General features: G+C 37.2%; 2 protein-coding genes across 3 annotated transcripts; both read left to right on the top strand.

Moving 5' to 3' along the window:
* Window positions 1–798: 798 nt before the first annotated feature.
* On the top strand, window positions 799–4,417 carry LOC132600865 (hypersensitive-induced reaction 1 protein). Of its 2 annotated transcripts, none has more exons than XM_060314288.1 (6): window positions 799–1,044; window positions 2,482–2,673; window positions 2,847–2,967; window positions 3,077–3,168; window positions 3,262–3,358; window positions 3,806–4,417. In XM_060314288.1, exons 2-6 carry the CDS (start codon window positions 2,485–2,487, stop codon window positions 4,162–4,164), a joined length of 858 nt encoding a protein of 285 aa, XP_060170271.1. In that variant the 5' UTR covers window positions 799–1,044; window positions 2,482–2,484; the 3' UTR covers window positions 4,165–4,417. The 2 variants fall into 2 exon arrangements, with proteins under 2 accessions (XP_060170271.1, XP_060170270.1); XM_060314287.1 differs by having other exon boundaries at window positions 803–1,040.
* Window positions 4,418–5,269: 852 nt separating this feature from the next.
* LOC132600856 (uncharacterized) lies at window positions 5,270–18,911 on the top strand. The gene is made up of 13 exons (XM_060314280.1): window positions 5,270–6,896; window positions 7,328–7,502; window positions 9,481–9,593; window positions 9,701–9,802; window positions 11,822–11,891; window positions 12,386–12,441; window positions 15,459–15,509; window positions 15,666–15,770; window positions 15,944–15,988; window positions 16,931–17,039; window positions 17,566–17,771; window positions 18,155–18,238; window positions 18,461–18,911. The coding sequence occupies exons 1-13, from the start codon at window positions 5,409–5,411 to the stop codon at window positions 18,650–18,652; spliced, it is 2,796 nt and encodes a 931-aa protein (XP_060170263.1). The 5' UTR covers window positions 5,270–5,408; the 3' UTR covers window positions 18,653–18,911.
* The last annotated feature ends 1,139 nt before the right edge of the window (window positions 18,912–20,050 follow it).

Raw genomic sequence — 20,050 nt, 5'->3', positions numbered from 1 at the left:
GCCGAATATAGGGGAGTTTCTAATGTTGTCTCCGAATCCTGCTGGATCAGAAATTTACTCCTTGAGCTACATTGCCCGATCCAAAAGGCGACACTTGTTTATTGTGACAATGTGAGTGCGATATACTTATCAGGTAACCCGATACAACATCAGCGCACTAAACACATTGAAATGGACATACACTTTGTTCGCGAAAAAGTTGCCCGTGGCAAGGTTCGTGTCCTTCATGTTCCGTTTCTGATATCAGATTGCAGACATTTTTACAAAAGGGCTTCCGCGCGTACTGTTTGATGACTTTCGGGACAGTCTAAGCGTTCGTCCACCTCCCGCTTCGACTGCGGGGGTGTGATAACCGTTGTAATTAGTCATTAGTATGTACAACTAGAATATTTCCTAGAATATTATGTACAACTAGAATATCTTTTAGAATAAGATAAATCTTTTGTATATATTGATGACAGAACATTATAATTAATCAAGGTTATTTAGCTATGTCCTTCTGTGTGCCTGCTGATGTTCCCTCTTTTTTAATTGAAAATATTACAATATGTACCTCCAATATCCTTCCAACTAAGAAAGGAGATCAAAAAGTCAATAGCTTTTGCATCTATCCAATCATTAAAAATATCGTTGTGGACTTTATAATACTGGATAAATCAAATCTTTATTCGGATAGGATTCCTCAAGCCTTCTAATACCAAAACAAGAAAATATTAGTTGCGAAGTTAATGGCCAGTGACATCCATAATAATTTAAGGGGTTGTTTGGTCCTAAATGGATGTAATATAATATTGGACAAAATCCGAGTATTTTCCTTCCCACTAGTAAATACAATATGAGACGGCGATGGGAACAAGTGGCCAACAGAGCTTACGGCAATTTGATATTTTCCAAGAAAAGTATATTCTCCTTGTAATAATCTGTTTCTTTCTTCCTCACCAAGTGACAGGCAGACCCCTAATATATAAACACAGCCCCCTCTGTCCAGCGAAGCCCATTTCAATTCTTCAAGACTTCTTTGCTAGCAATTCCTGTGATTTGTAAGTATGTTTATGGAGATGCAGATAATATAATTTATATTTTCCCATTTCTTGAAATTGATTTCTTCACCCCTTTTTATACATGTTTCTATGTTGTTCTTTTTGTTTAATACTGTTAATGAAATGGGATCAATCCTGTAAATTACTTTCCCTCTCCCAATTTATGTTATATTTTTGGTTTCTTGAAAGTCAATTTCACTAATCTCTGAAGCGACACCAACTCAATATATAAATAAATTAAAATTTAGATATTTGAAAAACTACACGAAAAGTACTATATATATAAGTTGTAATTCTTCTCATGTCAATAACATGAAAAAATACATTTAAATTATTGGTCAAACTTTACATATATTGAATCTCGGGAAGCTAAAAGTGTCACATAAATTTAGTTAAACAGAAAATTGCTGCTCTAGTTTCTTTGATGCCATGGATTTTAGTTTCTTGCCTTTTTGGATTGAAAGTTGGTTCTGGGTTTGATAAGGTAAAAGTAGGTTGAGAAGTTTCATTCTTTAGAAGAGTGGCAGGAAAATTCAACTTTCCATGTCAATTTGGTGGCATATGCCTTTTTGTAGATGAATACAATAGCAGTTGATCTTTAGTCCCAGGCAAAAGTTTCGAAAATATTACCCCTTTTGGATTCTGAACCTGAGGTGTTCAACTGTAATTTGTAAACTTACTTTTCTTTTCGTTTGAGAAATTATTACTAGTTGAAATTGTTCGTTGATAGTGACAAGTTCTAATATCTTTTTGAGTATGTTTCATGGGTGAATTCTGTGGATCATCTTCCTTTCCATGCAATCTTTACACAGTATGGGCAATCTGTTGTGCTGTATAAAAGTTGATCTAGTTTACAAATAAGTTGTAAACCGAAAATAGCTATGCTAGTTTTTATGATGCCATGGATTTTAGTTTATTGCCTTCTGTAAAGTAGGTTGAGAAGTTTCTTTCTTTAGAAGATTGACAGGGAAATTCAACTTCATGTCAATTTGGTGGGATATGTCTTTTATAGATGCATAAAGTTAGCTGTAGACAACAGTAATTGGACTGCTGGTATCGTGACAATGAATTTAGTTTCTTGGTTAACTATGAGTTTACTTCTAATTATGCTGTAAATTGTGTCAAAGAATTGCTTCCACTCACAAAAGGTAGAAAAAGAAACATACCTTCCCTTCCTAAAAATTCGAATGGACGTTCATCTTTAGTCCCTGGAAAATATAGAATCATAGTTCGAAATATTACCCCTTTTTGGATTGTAAACTTGAGATGTTGAAGTATAATTTGTTAACTAGTACTACGTTGTTCAATTTTTCATTTGAGAAGTTATTACTAGTCAAAAGTGGTGGTTAATAATGCCAAGTTCTATTTGTATAACATCTTTTGAGCATGTTTCATGGTTGAATTCTGTGGATCATCTTCCTTTTTGGTGCAATCTTTACAGAGTATGGGCAATTTGTTTTGCTGTGTACAAGTTGATCAATCCACTGTTGCAATTAAGGAGCAGTTTGGCAAGTATCAAGATGTGCTTGAGCCAGGTTGCCACTGTCTGCCTTGGTTCCTCGGATTCCAGCTAGCTGGCTATCTCTCCCTCAGGTTGCAACAACTGGATGTTCGCTGCGAGACAAAGACAAAGGTCTATTCTTTATTCCAAAACAGGAATTCCATTACTTGAAACAAACTGTGTTGGTTCATAGCCAAATCATCAAAGTCAACCACAATTTGCACTTTGTCAAACATAAGTAGGTGATGGTTTTTCGCTGTTTATGGATATTATGACTTAATACATTTATTGCAACATATGTGCAGGATAATGTGTTTGTCAATGTTGTGGCATCAATTCAGTATCGTGCCCTGGCAGACAAAGCAAATGATGCTTTCTACAAACTAAGCAACACTAAGGGTCAAATTCAGGCTTATGTTTTTGATGGTAGATACCTAAGCTGTCTGTTTATAAATCTGATGTTCCATTTCTGAGAATAAATTGGTTTCAATAGATAATGCTAACTTAAACAAATCTATGTTTTATATTTTGTCAGTCATAAGAGCAAGTGTTCCAAAACTCAATCTTGATGATGTTTTCGAGCAGAAAAATGAAATTGCCAGGGCTGTTGAGGATGAACTTGAGAAGGCAAGCCAATTCTTTAATATTCTTTTTTAATTGATGCAAGCAATTTAGTTTGATTGTTGGATCTAATACGAGTCCTATTATGATCCTTTACAGGCTATGTCGGCTTATGGATATGAAATTGTTCAGACACTTATAGTTGACATAGAACCAGATGAGCATGTGAAGAGGGCTATGAATGAGATCAATGCTGGTATGTTAAGATCTTCTCTCTAATTATGCCCAGTGCCTGCCCTTTCTCAACTGCTCTAACTAGATAGTCCCAAGAGATACGTCACTTGATGGATTTTCCTTGCAGTATTATATGATTTTTTTTTTTTTAATTTCTTCTCAGAGACATATGACAACTTTAGGATTTGTAATAACATCTATGTCTACCAAGCTCTTCATGAACTAGTTTCTATTTCCTTCCCATGTTTAATTATTTTTTTAGTGTAAGAAAGAATGGTGCGGGTTTAGTTGGGCTTAACCCTGCAAAATTTCAACCCGCCCCGCCCCACTGCCATAAGTGTAAGCAAGGGTTTCCAGGGTATGGATATTCTTTTTTTTTCTTTTTCCAGTTTGCCTAATTGAGTGTAATGGTATTCTTGCTCCGTTTGTCTTGATATTTTTCATGTCTTAACTATTTTCAACTCCACAGCTGCTCGGATGAGGGTGGCTGCTAATGAGAAGGCAGAGGCAGAAAAGATTTTACAAATTAAAAGGGCTGAAGGAGAGGCGGAGTCGAAGTATCTCTCAGGGTTAGGTATTGCACGACAGCGCCAAGCAATTGTGGATGGTTTGAGAGACAGCGTGCTCGGATTCTCAGTGAATGTGCCTGGAACCTCAGCAAAGGATGTTATGGACATGGTCCTCTTAACCCAGTACTTTGACACCATGAAAGAAATTGGCGCTTCCAGTAAATCATCTGCCGTCTTCCTTCCTCACGGGCCTGGTGCTGTAAGAGATGTGGCAAGCCAGATTCGCGATGGACTCCTTCAAGCTTCTGTTGATCGTTAAATGTTCTATCTCTCAGAAATGTCAAATGAGTTTCACTTGAAGCAGCCTTTTTCCTTTTGTCTTTACTTTCTAAAGTGTGGATATATATGGCGAGTTTGACTTTGTTCTTGTGAATGCCATTAGTACCTATGTTCAAATGTTATTTTGTAAAAAATTTAAGATCTCCAGACCTTTGAAGCATTGTGAAGTACTGTTAATACGTTGATATGATATTGCTCCTTGATGACGATTCAAGCTGAAGGATATTCGTAAATTGACATGTTAACATTGTTCCTTTTACTCATCTGTCCAAACATGTAGTTTATGACACACGTTGACATTGATCCCTGCAGTATGTAATGTTTATTGCTATGCCATGTCTAAACAGGACTGCATGATGCAAAGTTCATCAAGTGGAAACCAAGTTCTTTTTAGCTTTATAGTAGTGTGTGAATTTGGTTTTCAGAGAACTTTTCTGAGAGAGTTAACTGAGTAGGAAAGGTCAATTGAACTTCTTTACTCTATTAATACAAGTTTTTTTTTTAGATCTTTTATGTATTTTTTTTTCCAGATCTCTTATGTGTAAAATATGAAGATTTCTATCTTATTTTTATATCAGTAAAGTTACTCAACTTATACCTTATTTTCTACAAAGTAATTCTAACTGGAAAATGCATTTTCTTCGCCTGAAAGTTCACTTGGATACGAAAATTAATACAATTAATCTAAATTAAGACCACTTATTTCACTACCAAATAAAATAAGGCAAGTATGAAAAATGCCCTTTCTCTTATTTTTATACCAAAATTTTGGTGTAACTTATCACATATATAAAAAGAAGGGGTAAGTTATCCATATTATAATCTCGATTTTAATCCGAAAATTATATAGTGGGATATTTTGATTTTGAACCAAGCACGCCTTAAGGTATAAAGAAGTAAGTCATAAAGTACACAATTGTAAAATAACATAATTATAATAAAAATATAATGTTGAACAAATAATTGTACATGAAAAATAAAGTAAATTTTGAGTGAATAATTAATTAATGAAATTAACAAGAAAAAGTAATTAAGCAAAGATAGTTCTAGATCTTCTACATACTAATAAAACATAACCTACCTCTCCCTCCCAAAATCAATTCCATCTTCACTCTTAGTATTTTCCTTTTGCCCTCTCTAAGCAGTGTGTGCTGACCTTCAATCTTCTTTACAAGATTGAATCACAAACTACCAACACGAATTCATTCAAATTCAAGATCGTAGATGGATCAGACATGGCGTCCTCATCTTCCACCACCACCAATTCAAGGTAGAATCTGTCCTCCTCTACCACCACCACCCCCTTTCCCTTCTTCAAACCCTAGTTATCAATATCCCCCTCCACTTCCTCCCCACGTGGCAGCACCTTACGACCCCTTCATCGATCATCGCGGTGGGCCCCCTATACCCCCACCTAGTCGTCCCACCTATGGAAACCCTAGTTATGATTGTGGTGATGTTGCTGTAAATATCCATCATCGTAGTGGGCCCCCTGCTCATCATGCCACCGTTGATAGCTATGAACATCACCCACGGCCCTCTGATGCGTATGGAAATCATCCACTAAACCCTAGTTATGATTGTGGTAATGTTGCTGTAAATATCCATCATCACCCTATGCCGCCTCCTCCTCATCCACGGCCCTCATTTGGAAATCTAAACCCTAGTTATGATCCATTTAATGTTGGAGTAAAGACCGATCATCGCGGTCATTGCCCTACAATTGATGGCTACGAACATAATCCACGCCCTTCGGATGCATATGGGAATGTAAACCCTAGTTATGATTATGGTAATGCTAATGTTGGAGTTAAGAGAATGAGAGTTGATGATTCAACTGGTCAATTTATGAGCGAAAAGTTGACGAATTTAGCTAGGTTTCCAGATGATAATGAAAGGAGATTGAAACTGATTAACGAATTTGGTGGGGCGGATCACGAATTAGACAAGGGGAATGGTAGTTTTGATGCTGGAGAATATGGGAAATTTGATGGATTTCTAGGTGGTAAAAGTAGCAATAGCAGTTTTGTTGATCCAGGTTATCGTAATTTGGATAAAAATCAAAGATTTCATGATCAAGAACGTTTCGATCCGATGAGGGAAGGGAATAATGGACAGTTTGGACAATTAGGATATGATGATGTTGACAATAATCTGCCCCGGAAAAATGGTTACAAGTACGGTGATAGTTACCACAATGTAGAGCACGATCAACAGAATTATCAAGGATCAAGGTACAGCTCAAAACTTGGAGATGGGTATCTTCCAAGACATGGAGTTTCAGGGTTGAATAAACTGTACCATGAACAGACAAGCTGTTTGCCTATGGATGGTCGCGGTTACAACCATCATTCGGAGGCTTATGCAATGCAGAATCATATGGAGTCGAAATCAAATCACTATGGTTCACCATACGACCATAAGGTTAATTCAGCGGACCGTAGTGGGATGAGCTTGTATTCGGCACATGGTGGTAAGGCATTTGCTAACCAGCCGCCACTTCCAGCTTCTCCACCACCTCCACTTCCAATGGAACCCCCTTTGCGTGAGCGTCTTGTCTCATCTTCACCACCTGGAACGCCTGCTTCATTGTTTCCGGTTTCTGTTGGTTATTCAGCTCCTTTGTCATCATATTACCCACCACTTCCTGAAGAAAAGTCCATACCGCGTTATCAGCCCAATTTACACTTGTCATCTCGCTCTGCTGTAGAGGTACTCCTTCAGATATTTTAGGCTTTGTTTGTGTTCTTTAGTCTGCAATCTATTATTGAGTGGCTCAGGAGATGACATTATATATGAATATTGAAATATTACCTAATTATCAAATAAATATTGAAACGTTACCTATAAAAAAGTTTCAAGAGACCTAGTGATCAATGAAGTGGGTTGAGAACTATGATGCCAGGCAAAAATACTAGGTGATTCTTCCCATCTGTCTAAGGCATTGATGGACAAGGTTACCCAGTCTTTTTTTGGCCTTCTCTGCTCTTTTGCACACTAGCTTGAACGATGGATCTTCAGAATAAAAGATGTACATGTGTGTGCCTTTAGCTTGCTTCTTGACTTAACAATTTGATATCCTTTTTATGTTGGAGTTATGGTGAAACATGCCTAATATATCTGATTTTTGTGTGTTTTACCAGGAAGTCCATATGCATCGCTATACTTCATCATCTATACGCTCCGGAGGAAGTGAACATCCTCTGTTAGAGGTACCTCCAGAGAAGTCAAAAGTCATTGATGCTAAACACATACTAAAGCATCCATACCGAGCTACCCGTCCTGATCATCTTGTTGTAATTCTTCGGGGGCTTCCAGGTGCTTCTTTCTTTTCCAAGGGTTACCTCATTTAGTTATGTAGTTGTGCGTTTGCTTTTAGTTGATATCTGATTATGACTATAAGATTTTGCTCTTTGTTTTTTTTTTTTTTGGATGAAGTAAGGTATTTCATTAGAAAAGCATCAAGTAGATGCATAATTACAGGGGCGTAACTACAGATAGGCAAAAATACAAAAGAGAATTGCAGGCCACCATACATTGATTCCTTCTCAAGTTAGAGTACTAATAAAATCTAAAAACTGTTCAGGGGACAACATTGTCCAGCAAAAAAGATTAACTAAGCATTTGGCTTTAAGAGCTTGAGCAGGAGTTGAGGTATCATCAAAACATCTCTTGTTCCTCTCAGTCCAAATACACCAAAAAATTGCAGGAGGAATCATATTCCAGACCTTTCTGATGGTCTTATCCCAACTGGAAGCATTTTCTATTCAGATTATCCAAAGTAAGACATGCATTCTTTAGTATAACCCAGCTGAAACATTTAATCTTCATAGGCAGTTTAGTCTTCCATACTAGCTTCCATGGCCATATATCAGGCAATTGATTATTAGAACATAGCTGCCTATAGCATTCTTTCACTGTGAATGTGCCTTTGTTTCCCCATCTCAACTTGTCTGGTGCACTTTCATCAATGTTGTGAGCTTCCACCTTTGCTGACATTTCCATCAAACTCCCAAGTTCCCAATCCTGTATAAACCTTCTGAAATGCACATCCCAACTGTTGTTGGTCCTGTTTTGAGCAATTGAGGAATCCTTGTCTCTGGCAATGTTGAAAAGGCTGGGGTATTCCTCCATGAGAGATGCATTGTTAAGCCATCTATTCTTCCAAAACTTAATATGAACACCATCACCAGGTTTTAATGAAAGTTATTGACCCTTGTATTACTTGATGAGGAGACTAAATACCTTCCCCATTTTTCTCCCCCTCCCCTCCCGAAGAAGGAAAAGGATAAGTGAACCTTGCTGTTATTAAGAAAAGAAAGTTGAATTCTTTATTGTGTAAAGTCTGCTGGAGACATATATATAGGTTGGTTTGATGTGGGTATGTTTAGTAGGCGTTTGGACAATATTTGGCTGAATAGGGAAGAGAGAAGAGAATTTGAAGTATTTGGACATGAATTTCATTTGGAAAAAAAAGTTGAAGTCTTGTGCGTGAAAACCTTTATTTCACTTGAAACTACGGAAGCTGGGTTTCAACTTTCAACTTTTGAAATAATGGACCACATTGTGAAACAAATATTGATCTGCAAATATTATATCAAGTTGAAGTTGAGATAATAAAATAAAATTTGTGACCAATTCTACCTTTAGGTGGTTTGGATTTTTCCAGACCACTGGAAATTAAAGAGTACCTTTCTGCACAAAGTACTAGCTAATTATGAATGAATGAAGTTTTTGGGCGCGCGCACTCTCTCTCTCTCTCTCTCTCTTCCTTCATGGCTTTCACTTTCTCCCCTGTTTGTTCCCTCTTTTTGTCGTTTTCGTGATAATACATCCTTGCTTTGGGAAAAATTGAAGTGTGATCCTGGATCAGGCGTGTTCCTTCTCGCATGTTGGGATCCATTGAGACAATTCTTTCACTTTTGACCTCCTTGCATTGCATTTGTTGGCCTACTTCATTATTCCATCAAATACCGACTGAAAGTAGTCTAGGGGTCGGAAAAGTATGACCAGTTTGCTTCCCTCCTAAGGATAATCATTTGTGATTCTATAGATTCTTGGCTGCGTACACTCTACCCTCCCCAGACCCCACATTGTGGGATTCTACTGGGTATGTTGTTGTTGTTGTAACCACTTAACGGCTGGCACTCATGTTAGATGTCCTTTTGTGACTGGATTGCCCGCATTCTTATATGAAGAATGTTTAAAAAATGAAAGCTTACTTTGCCAAAAGAATTTGGATTCTCTCGGTAAGCTTTCTTCTTGTATTTTCAGCCTTTTATTATCAAATTTTCAGGGAGTGGAAAGAGCTATTTGGCAAAGATGTTACGTGATCTTGAGGTTGAAAACGGTGGCACTGCCCCTCGTATTCACTCAATGGATGATTACTTCATGACTGAAGTTGACAAGGTCTTATCTTGTTCTTACTTGAAGTTCTTTTGATTGTCAACATCTCTTGCTTTTCTTTCTTTCATATGTTCTCCCAAAAATAAAAACAAGTTCTGTTGGACATGCAGGTGGAGGAGAGTGAGGTTTCGAGATCTTCTGGTTCTATCAGAGGCAAAAAGATGGTGACAAAGAAGGTCATGGAATACTGCTATGAACCTGAGATGGAGGAGGTAAAAACATTTCTGCCTAAGCTTTTAAGAGATAACTGAACTTCCATAGATTCAAACTTGGAGGCTTTTACCAATCAAAAAAAAATTTGGAGCCTTTAGTCTTGGATATTTATCTGCCTTTCTAAGAGGTAGTTTTAAGGGATATATCTGCAGTGGAGTAAAAACTGAAGGGGGGGGGGATTGAGGATACTCCTGGGGGAGCTTGTTTCACTTTTGTTTTTTTTGGCATTTGATGCCGTGGAGGATCCAGGATTTTTACTTAGGGGGTTCGGAAAAAGCAACAAAAGCTAATATAAAAATTAATGTTGTCCATGGGAATCGAACGCAGGAGGCAAATTTGAACACCCTTGCAGTTCAAGGTATTCCAAAGTTAATATATGTACATAAACACAGAAAATCTACCCAATATATATAATGTAATTTTATGCCGAGGGTGTTCGGGAACACCCTCCCCACCCTCTAAATCCGCCCCTGATTTGATGTTGTCGAAGCTCTTATTTTCTAACTTTTACCTTAACCAAAAAAAAAAAAAAAAAACTCTTATTTTCTAGTTGGTGCTGATCCACAACATCCTAGGATGTAGACCCCGTTTGGGTTAGCTGTATAAAACTGGCTGATAAGCATCAAGTGATGAAAAGACATTTTTAGGTGCTGAAACTGAGTTTATAAATAAGCAATTACATGTTTGGGTAGAAGTATTGAAGCTGATATAAGAAGTTAATGTGTTTGGTAACAAGGTGTTGAACTGCTGATAAACGCCTTTTTTGTTAAAATCGCTGAAATGTCCTCAAAAGCTAGTTACCAAAAATATTAATTTAAAAGTATTTTACATCATAAAAAAGGGACAAATGACGAAAATAGAAGAGTGATTTAAAAAACAAAGTTTTAGGAAGTGTATTTCAGAGATTACAAAAGATATTAGGGATAAAATCGTAAAAGGTTTGGACAAACCCAAAGTGCTTAGAAGTTGTGAAACCATAATCTAGGTGTGACCAACTTATGACTTTTAGCTGATTTGGACTAAACGCGTAGATAAGAGATAAGCCAAAAACTACTTATAAGATAGTTTGACTAGCTTATAAGCTTAGTATAAGAGCCTCATAGTGGTAAATTATGTTCAATATCATCTTATGGTGATATTTTATTGGTTACACAAATTCCTCTTTGCCTGGTATTTGTAAGGCTAGATGAGTAATATGGTAAATTTACAACTTAGAATTATGCAGTATTGAGGGAAAGCAGTATTGATTTTGAGTTTTGTTCGTCCAATTCTTTTCTATTGAGGTTTTCTTCACGTTCTTACTGTGCAATGCTAGGTGAAACTGCACTTAGTCCTAGTTAAGTTTCCTCTTTCCTTTTTTTTTTTTTTTTTGGGTGCGGGCGGTTTGGATTAGAGTGTTATGGACATTATAAAATCAAGCAAACAAGAGACAATGGTTTCTTATTTTCTCCTTTTTGTATTTCCCTGTTTTTTTTTTGGGCGGGGGGGTAGTGTAATCGAGTGACCAACAAAATGCCACTATTTAATTACTGGCCTGGGGGCTTGAGGGCCCTGGTTCATCAATCGGCAAAAAAATATATTTTCATATTGCATGCCTAGGAAAACTCCGCCTGTGTGAGCTCGCTCACATTGCCGGTCCCAAGCCCGGATAAAGGAGGAGGGTTGCCGAGGGTCAATCGGAAACAGCCTCCCTACCCAGGTAGGGGTAAGGCTGCGTACATCTTACCCTCCCCAGACCCCACTATTGTGGGATTACACTGGGTAGTGACCAAGACCATTGCATGCCTAGGAAGCTTCTTCTTGAAATTATGAGGTAACACTCGATGTAATGGTATATTGTAATTGCATCTTTCAAGAAGCTTGACTCGTCCATACTCTATGTGATATAGAGAGGTCATTTTATGATATTTCCTGTTGATCTTTATGGGTTGGGATTTTACCAGTTTGTTTCCCCAATTTTCTGCAATTTAGTGCCTAATCTATATTATTACCTATATTGATATTCTCTCCTCTTTCAGGCTTATCGGTCAAGCATGTTGAAGGCTTTCACAAAGACCCTAGGCGAGGGGGCTTTCTCCTTCGTAATTGGTATGGTATTTTGGGGCAAGATGATAGCTCTTACTCTGCAATTCCACAATTCTTCTTTTTGTCCATAATCTAAGACTGACGTGTGAAATGATTTGCATCATGTTTTCTCTTACAGCTAGATGTCTATTCTTTTGTTTATTGTTTCTGTGAGATTCTCAAATTCTGCTAGTGAAATGAATTACACGCTGCCGTCTGTTGTTTTGTTGTGTCATCTGTTGCCCTCTATTGGAGCATATTTTTTTCTATAGAAAACCTCCATTTTTGTTGGATCTAGGAAACTTGTAGGTAGACAGTATCCCATAGGTTTCTTGATCATAGCTAGCACATTGGTTCTTCAAGTCATGCTAGATTGTCTAGTTAAAAAGTTCAACCATAATTTAATTATAGATTAAGTGGTGATGCAGTGCCTTGCACTGCCTTCAGTTTACTAACTACAGATGCAGTTTTGTTTGGCAATTGACCCATTTGTTGCTGGTATTTGTGCCTCATCTTAGTGGATGACCGCAATCTGCGGGTAGCTGATTTTGCTCAGTTTTGGGCAACCGCAAAGGTATACTCTCAGTTCTCTCTATTACACAACCAGTTCAAGTGCTATAGTCTCGTTCAATTGTTTTCAAGGACACTTTGAATGTCTAAAAGTCTTATACCTTTTGTGTTTGTGTATGTGTAGTTTGTCACTGTTTTATAGGTTGGCAGTTCTTTTAATTTTAAAATAATATAACCTTAGTTGATCAAGAGAATTTGCGGCTGAAGTCACTTATCCTTCAGTTGTCCAATATGACGGAGTGGATACTGCGAGTTCGAAAACTCACTTCATTCAGTCCTAATATTTTGTTAAAATTGTGTTGTATTTTAAGTTTTTGTTAATTGAAATCTATTTAATTCATGGCGTGGGTTTTGCCTCAGTTTCTATTTTCTGTTGGTCTGCTTAAAAGTACCATATCCTGATGACTTGTGTGTGAACTGTTTAGGATTTTAACTCGTTCTTGTCTGTTGGCAATGATTTGACATAGAACACCTTCTCATGCATTGCTTTAGAGTAGATTTACTAAAGAAGATAAAAGCAAGCACCCTGTCTTGTGTTTTTGGCCCACCGTTGTCATTAATATTTTAGTGGTGATTTTGCTTGCAATTCTGCAAATACGTTATTGCCGTGTCTTCTTTTGCTCACACTAAACTTCATGCCTAGTATAACACATAACAATGTGTAGGAATTGCCAAGGCTATCTTTTTCACATCTCTATTGATTGAATAGACTCCTGGATTTTGGAAATTATATTCCAGTTGAAAGTTTTTTCAAGATTATCGGCGTTGGGGGTGGGTGGGGGTGAGTGGCTTTGGTTCAAGAAAGTTAAGATGTTACCAGATGCAGTATATGGAGAAGTTTGGTTTCTGGTGGGATATTGAAATCTTCAGTTGATGATTTGAATCAGCAGATAGTTGCTATTTGACAAGCATAAAGCTTAATGCATCGACTAGGACAGATCGCAGAACTTAAATTTTATTACTAAATGATAGCATAAAACTGGCATATATTCCGACGTGCAGGTTCATCAAGCTTGAAGCTTCAAGTTAAGCTTTACCAAAGAACAATGCAAAATTGTAAACTTTCAGTAAGCAAGCTCAATTATCATTGGGATGGGGCTGAAATACCCAGCTAGAGCAACAGAAAACTAGGATAATAGTTAGGTTTAGCATTTCCCCCAATCAACAACTTCTTCGTAGAAACTATGGATCTGCGTCTAAAGTACCTGCTGCACAACTTGCTTTACCGTCGATATATTATGCTGGTTATCTAAATACTGCTAAACAACTGCATGTATTCAGAATGTACAAATTTGTGGATGACAACTGCATATCTATAACTATGTAATTCACCAGATCAATCCTATTAAATAACTTTTAAGATCATGAAGGTTTATAGAAGGATATCTGGTTGACAGATCTTATAAGTGGAAATGTCTCTCTTTACCTGAACCAAATTTTCCTTCTTTTGGGGTTAGGTTTGGTTGTTTTGGATGGGGTGGGGAGTTAAAAGAACTTGATTTGATGAAAGCGGTTGAATATGTGGAGAAGCCAAGCAACTAGTACGACCATACAATTAAAATGCGGTTTATGTTTTAGATTTGTAGCCAAAAGAGACTCGAGTGACTAAGTTTGCCCTCTAGTAATTTGTTTTTATCGTATTGAGTCAGTTTCAGTTTTGGCTGGTTATTACATGGAATTAGTTTGGTAATTCTTTGCCATAAATTTTCAGAGAAATTGGTATATATCCTTTAATTATGAAAACCTCTATCTGATAAATTATAAGACTCACTTTGTTAATCAGTTATTTGAAATTTATGTGATTCTGTATTTGTCTTTTGTGTTGTTTATCTTTTTCTTTATCTATTTTTTGTGATGAGACTAAGTAATGCTGGTTGGGTTAATGTAATTGAAGTTGCGAGATTGGGCTGAGTTAAAGTAATCGTTTCCCTGTGTGGGATTTGCGTTAACTTTTTTTGATGTATATTTTGAAATTTTGAATTAAGCAGTCTAGTGTAAATTTAACAGTATAAAGGCAATCGAAGTTCTCCGTGTAACGTGGTGGATTCCTATCTATTCTGTCTGGTTACCTGTAGTATTACATCATCAAAGCAGCTTAAGTTGGGTTGAGTTAAAGTAATCGTTTCCCTATGTGGGATTTGCGTGAACTTTTTTTAATGTATATTTTGAAATTTTGAATTAAGCAGTCTAGTGTAAATTTAACAGTATAAAGGCAATCGAAGTCTCTCTGTGTAATGTGGTGGATTCCTATCTATTCTATCTGGTTACCTGTAGTATTACATCATCAAAGCAGCTTAAGTAGCCTTCCTGAATACCTTTTTTTGTAAGCCAATAATGTCATTCATCAGAACACCCAGTAGGTGTTAGAAAAATACCTACAAGTTCTAAATGAGACACAAGTCATCCGAAGTTGTCCATCCATCTATACACACAAGTAGCGGATAAAGTGCCTTTGCTCATAGGATATAAATCTAAGTAGTGGATAAAGTGCCTTTGCTCATAGGATATAATAAAACTAAGTGCAAAGCTGATATTATTATGTTTCTCGTCATTTATTTGGATGTTAAACAGTTTTTTTTTTTTTTAAATAAGATGTTAAATGGAATAATATTTTTGAGAAAGTACGCGGAAATAATATTCAAATCCCTTACAAAAAACACTAGTTGATTTTTTCCCATCTTACTAAGGGTGGATACCTGTGCTGGTGGGAGGTAGCAGGTACTCGGTGGGATTGTCGAGGTGCGTGCAAGTTGGACTGGACACAAAAAAATAATACTCTTTGCCAGTGTTTTTGCTTTTTGGATGGGAGTGTTGTTGCCCCTTGCTTTCTAGATTTAATTGCTTGTCACATTCCCTACAGTGATGCCTGCGGCTTCTGTTACTTCTGCCTATTATGGCTTCTCCAACTGTTGATTATCTTCTTCTATTGTTACCATCGCATCTATTTAAGAAAAGCTGATTGCTGCCTTTCTGTTTGCCATGGTTGTTTTCTTTGCTTATTTCTGTTGCTTATTATTTCAGAGATCTGGTTATGAAGTGTACTTGCTAGATGCGACTTATAAGGACCCGGCGGTAAGTTAGCTCATGTATTTCTTTGTTGGCCACGATTTAACATCAAGCATGGTGTGTTATGTACTGGTTTTCTCTATAGCTTGCATGTATATATGTATGGTCATCTTCTGATCTTCTGAATGCACTTTTTAAAACTCATTTCCTTGTGAATTTCAGGGATGTGCAGCAAGGAATGTGCATGGTTTCACGCGGGATGACGTACAAAAGATGGCTGGGAAATGGGAGGAAGCTCCATCCATGTACTTGAAACTTGATGTTAAGGTACCTTCTCCTTAAAAACTATCTCGTTGCATAGTTAGGTTCTACATCCTGGACTCTCAAGTATACTTATACCAAAGTTATTCCATAAGTAGTTGTTAGTGTAGCCTTTTAGACCTTACATGAGATGCTAATATGTCAATCTGTCCTTACATTGTATTTCAATAATGTGACAGTCATTACTTCATGGAGATGCTCTGGAGGAAGGTGGAATCCAAGAGGTAAATTTCTTTACGCATATTTTGTTGAAAACTGTACCCAAGGTTCAGCTGATGCATACCCTGACCATGTGCACATAGACACTTGCATATGTTCCATAGCAAATGTGTCCAGTAGAGTTCTCCTGAGGCCCACCTAAAGTTGCAGATAGCAGCAGCTATGAAATGAAGAGACTTCCACTAAAGTAGGAGAGGTAGATTAATGGGATGGGATGCCACCACCTTTAGATGTGTTCTGGAGTATCTGGAAGGAGAGAAACAGTTTGGCCTTTAAGCTATAAAAAGATAAAAGAAATAGACTAGCCTATGATTTTGTCGGAAATGCTTCTTGGATAGTCCTACATTTTCTTTTGTACAGTTTTTGGCATGAAGGAAAATTTCTCATAGCTTGTAAAGTTGTTCCAAAAAAAGAAAATTTCCTGGCTTGTAAATTTGGCATCATATAGCTTTGAAAATATTTCCTCTTTTGTCTTCCTAGCTTGTTCATTTAATAAAGTGGCTTTCATTTATTGAAAAAATTAATATATGAATGGCCAAAATCATGTGGTGTCGTCTTGGATGGTATTAGTTCCTACATATAATGACACATGAACAGTCAACAATGTCTAAATGCAAGGAAGGAAAGAAAAGAGATGTCGGTTGATATTGTCCCAAACATCTTATTTTTTTTTCTGAAAATAAACAACATACCCAGTGTAATCCCCCAAGTGGGGTCTGGGTTTTTCTGAAAATAAACTTATGAACAATAAATAAGTTACATAGTAATAATGTACATGGTGATTATATCGAAAAAATAGTAGTAATGTACTAGGAATATCATGTGATATCCACCGACTTGTAATGTCTTCATTCACATCTTTTTCAGGTGGTGTACTAAAACATGTACAGCTTCTGTTACTGAGAGGTAGAAACTTCTAAATCGCGAGTCTTATTTTATTTCTGCAGGTGGACATGGACATGGAAGATGATGAATCATTGGGAGTGCCTTCCACTTTAGATGAAGAGAATATAGAGAAGTTTAAAGTACCTCCCCAAGAGGATGTTCGGGTTGATGGTATGTCATGGATCTGTCAAAAGGGTCATCTGTATTTATTATGTTGCTCCTGTCTGGACTCTATTGTTGTATGTCCTAAATTCTAGTTAGTAAACATTGTGGCAATTTGCATAGTGGAATCATTTCTGGGTAGGTCTCCCAGATCAATTTGTGATAGTTCTGGTGTAGAGATCGTTTCTTACCTTACCAACTGAGAACGATCCCCTTCTTTTTTAATATTTACATTCGATGTAGTCACAGTAGGTATGTTTGTGTTGAGGCTTAAAACAAGGTTGAGTTGATTTTATCGTGTAATAACACAAAGGGCCTGACTTTTGTGGTGGTTGAACTTGGTTGACTCCTAAGTTCTGCCGCTAACCTAGCTTTGACCAGTGGTCTGAACTTATTCTCCCTTCCAATGCTGATTACTTCTCACATCAGTTGGGCTCTGTCTAACGTAGTCTTTGGATCTCTTCAACTTGTCCTTTCTTCATTGTCTTGGCTGCAAAAAGCATCTGATCATACTTATTATTTAATTTGATATTAGGCGATGTAAAGGATGATCAGGATTCAGACCATGAAGAGGACCACCGAATAACTGAAGTAAAAGGATTGGCAAAGAGTAAATGGTCATCTGATTTAGATGAAGATGATACTCAAAGAAACGGAGATGCCGCTAAAAACTTAAATGCTCTCTCTGGGTTGATACAATCTTACAGAAAGGAAGGAAAGTCAGTACGTTGGGGTGACCAGGTAAATTTTACGTGTTACAGATGATAACTATTCATAGTTATAATAGTTATATATGGATCTGTGTTTTTTTCCCCCCTGTGGGATGATTGGTGATAATTATGTCTTCTCTCTCTTCTCTTTATCCGCTTTCCCTTCTTTGCTTTTCCTGATGGGTTTATCAGCAAAAGTGACCTATTTTCAGCCGTCATATCTTTTATTTTCTCGTCATCTCATCTCCTGACACTTTACAGTAGCAAAGATCTGGTAGATGAATTGTTGGGAAGACTCTCTCCTTTCACCCACTATGCATCTACTAATCTGATTATTGTTTTTTTCGCCATCTGTTCTACTGTTTTTAAACAGACACACTAGCTCAAATTTTGTGCTTTGTGCCAATTCCCCAGGTAACCAAAAGAGGCTTTTCAATAGGGGCAGCAAAAGCAACCAATGTATCTTTAGTAATTGGTCCTGGTGCAGGATACAACTTGGTGAGATTCCTCGTGCAACTATTGTTTTAACTTGTTCATCTCATCATCATCTCCATCTTTGTGCTACTTATCAATATTATGCTTGTAACCGCACTGTTTAACATTCTGGGGTTCTGTTCTTATAATACCACTGCAACTTTGGTTGGCAAACACTTACAATGAGATTTTCCGTGTTCTTGGAACCCATATGATAAGCTGGGTTAATTGTTTCAATATTTGCAGAAGTCAAACCCTTTGCCTGAAGGAGAGAAGTCGACATCAACTCGGAATAATGGTGAACCGAAGAGGCAGAGCATATTTCAAGAGAGACTGCGAGCAGAGCGTGAGTCATTTAGGGCTGTTTTCGAGTCTTTCAGAACTGGCTCTGACAAGAGGCGGCAGCGGATAGTTGGGCTTAATGCTGAAGATGAATAGTACATCTGTATATAGGCTTAAAATCACATTTTGGCAAAATTGTATGTTCCCCTAATCCTTGCCATAGAGGGAGGAACCTGCCCCCTTTCTTCTGCTGGGGAGGGTTTAGCTATTTCTGTTGTAATCTAGTGTAATTCATGTGGCAAAATAGGTAGTTGGTGGCCCTGAATGGAAGGGCTATGTCATGGGTCCGTTGAGTCTGTACTACTGGAAATTTTGCTAACGAACGTTATCAATGCAAAAGTTTGTTCATTGAAAAGTAGAAGATATTCTCTATTTCGGTTGCAATAACCGATTTTCAGTTGATCCTTGAGCTGCTGTACTGACGTCTCTGTTAGAAACTTAAATTAGCAACATTTACATGAATTTTCTTCATCAGGGATTGCATGAGCTTGCTGGAATTTGGAGGTGTTTTGTCTAAGAGTGAACCCTTGGTGTTTTTCATTATATTATTGAGGACTTTAATATTTTGTCAGAGGAGCTTTTAGTCTTTAAGTTAGCATAGAGCCAAAGAGGCGGAGTTAGAGTTTGAAGCTTATGAATTCAGAATTATAATCCTTTAAAGTTACTGGGATTCAAATTAAAAATTTATACATATTTAATGATTTTTTAATACAAATACAGGGTTTGTAATAAAGTTACTGGGTTTGATTGAACTTGTAATCGAAGGGCTATCTCCTCTGCAGTGATAAGAGGAGCTCGATTCAAACATCACCCCAAAAAATTATAATGCCACGATGGTTGTACTTCAAATGTCAAATCTCAGCAGAGACGTAACGAAATTAGGTTCTTTCGTTTTCATTGGCCAAAGCCTTAATATGTAGAGCTACAGTTACGTAGTACTTGTGTAGTTATGTTTATTTGGCCATTGTTACGCCACGTGAGAATAGTTGTAAAGAGGTAGTAATCAGTAAAGTAATATGTGCGTGTGGAAATGATGATTTAACTTGTAGCTCCAAGAGTGATAATGGCAGAAAGCGACAAGCGAGATACCACTCCTCCCTTCTTTGTGTGGTCTTGGCATTAATTTTATAGCCGCTAAGATGTGTAGTGGTGGCCCATCTCCATGCCCAATAATAGCTTTCCAAAACTTTTTGTGTATATAACACTACTAGTGTCACTTGACTCGTGCTAAGTGATACACTTAAATTACACTTATTAATGGTATAATGCAGACGTTGTCAAATATAGTAACCCAACGAGGTTAGGGTCGAATCCAACAGAGAATATGGTGTGAAAAGTTTACTAAACAAGTATTATACTAATCTTGCGGTCCTGGTGTATTTCAGAAAAGGATTTTATAGTTGATTTGGTTTGTGGACTAATTTAAAGTGACTGAAAATTTAAGGTTGTAACTATATGGGTAAAAGAACCAAGGTTGTGTCCCCATCAGATAAA

This window comes from Lycium barbarum, chromosome 1, assembly GCF_019175385.1.
Source record: "Lycium barbarum isolate Lr01 chromosome 1, ASM1917538v2, whole genome shotgun sequence".
In the NCBI taxonomy this organism is placed as follows: domain Eukaryota; kingdom Viridiplantae; phylum Streptophyta; class Magnoliopsida; order Solanales; family Solanaceae; genus Lycium; species Lycium barbarum.
The sequence above is the reverse complement of the archived record's forward strand: the minus strand, read 5'-3'. Positions and strand labels throughout refer to the sequence as shown.

Coding starts and splice junctions, on each gene's coding strand:
- LOC132600856 (XM_060314280.1), top strand. CDS start 5,409: ATGGATCAGACATGGCGTCCTCATCTTCCACCACCACCAATTCAAGGT. Junction 9,594..9,700: donor TCATGACTGAAGTTGACAAG/GTCTTATCTTGT, acceptor TTGGACATGCAG/GTGGAGGAGAGTGAGGTTTC. Junction 15,989..16,930: donor AGGAAGGTGGAATCCAAGAG/GTAAATTTCTTT, acceptor TTATTTCTGCAG/GTGGACATGGACATGGAAGA.
- LOC132600865 (XM_060314288.1), top strand. CDS start 2,485: ATGGGCAATTTGTTTTGCTGTGTACAAGTTGATCAATCCACTGTTGCA. Junction 2,968..3,076: donor TCAGGCTTATGTTTTTGATG/GTAGATACCTAA, acceptor ATATTTTGTCAG/TCATAAGAGCAAGTGTTCCA. Junction 3,169..3,261: donor TTGAGGATGAACTTGAGAAG/GCAAGCCAATTC, acceptor GATCCTTTACAG/GCTATGTCGGCTTATGGATA.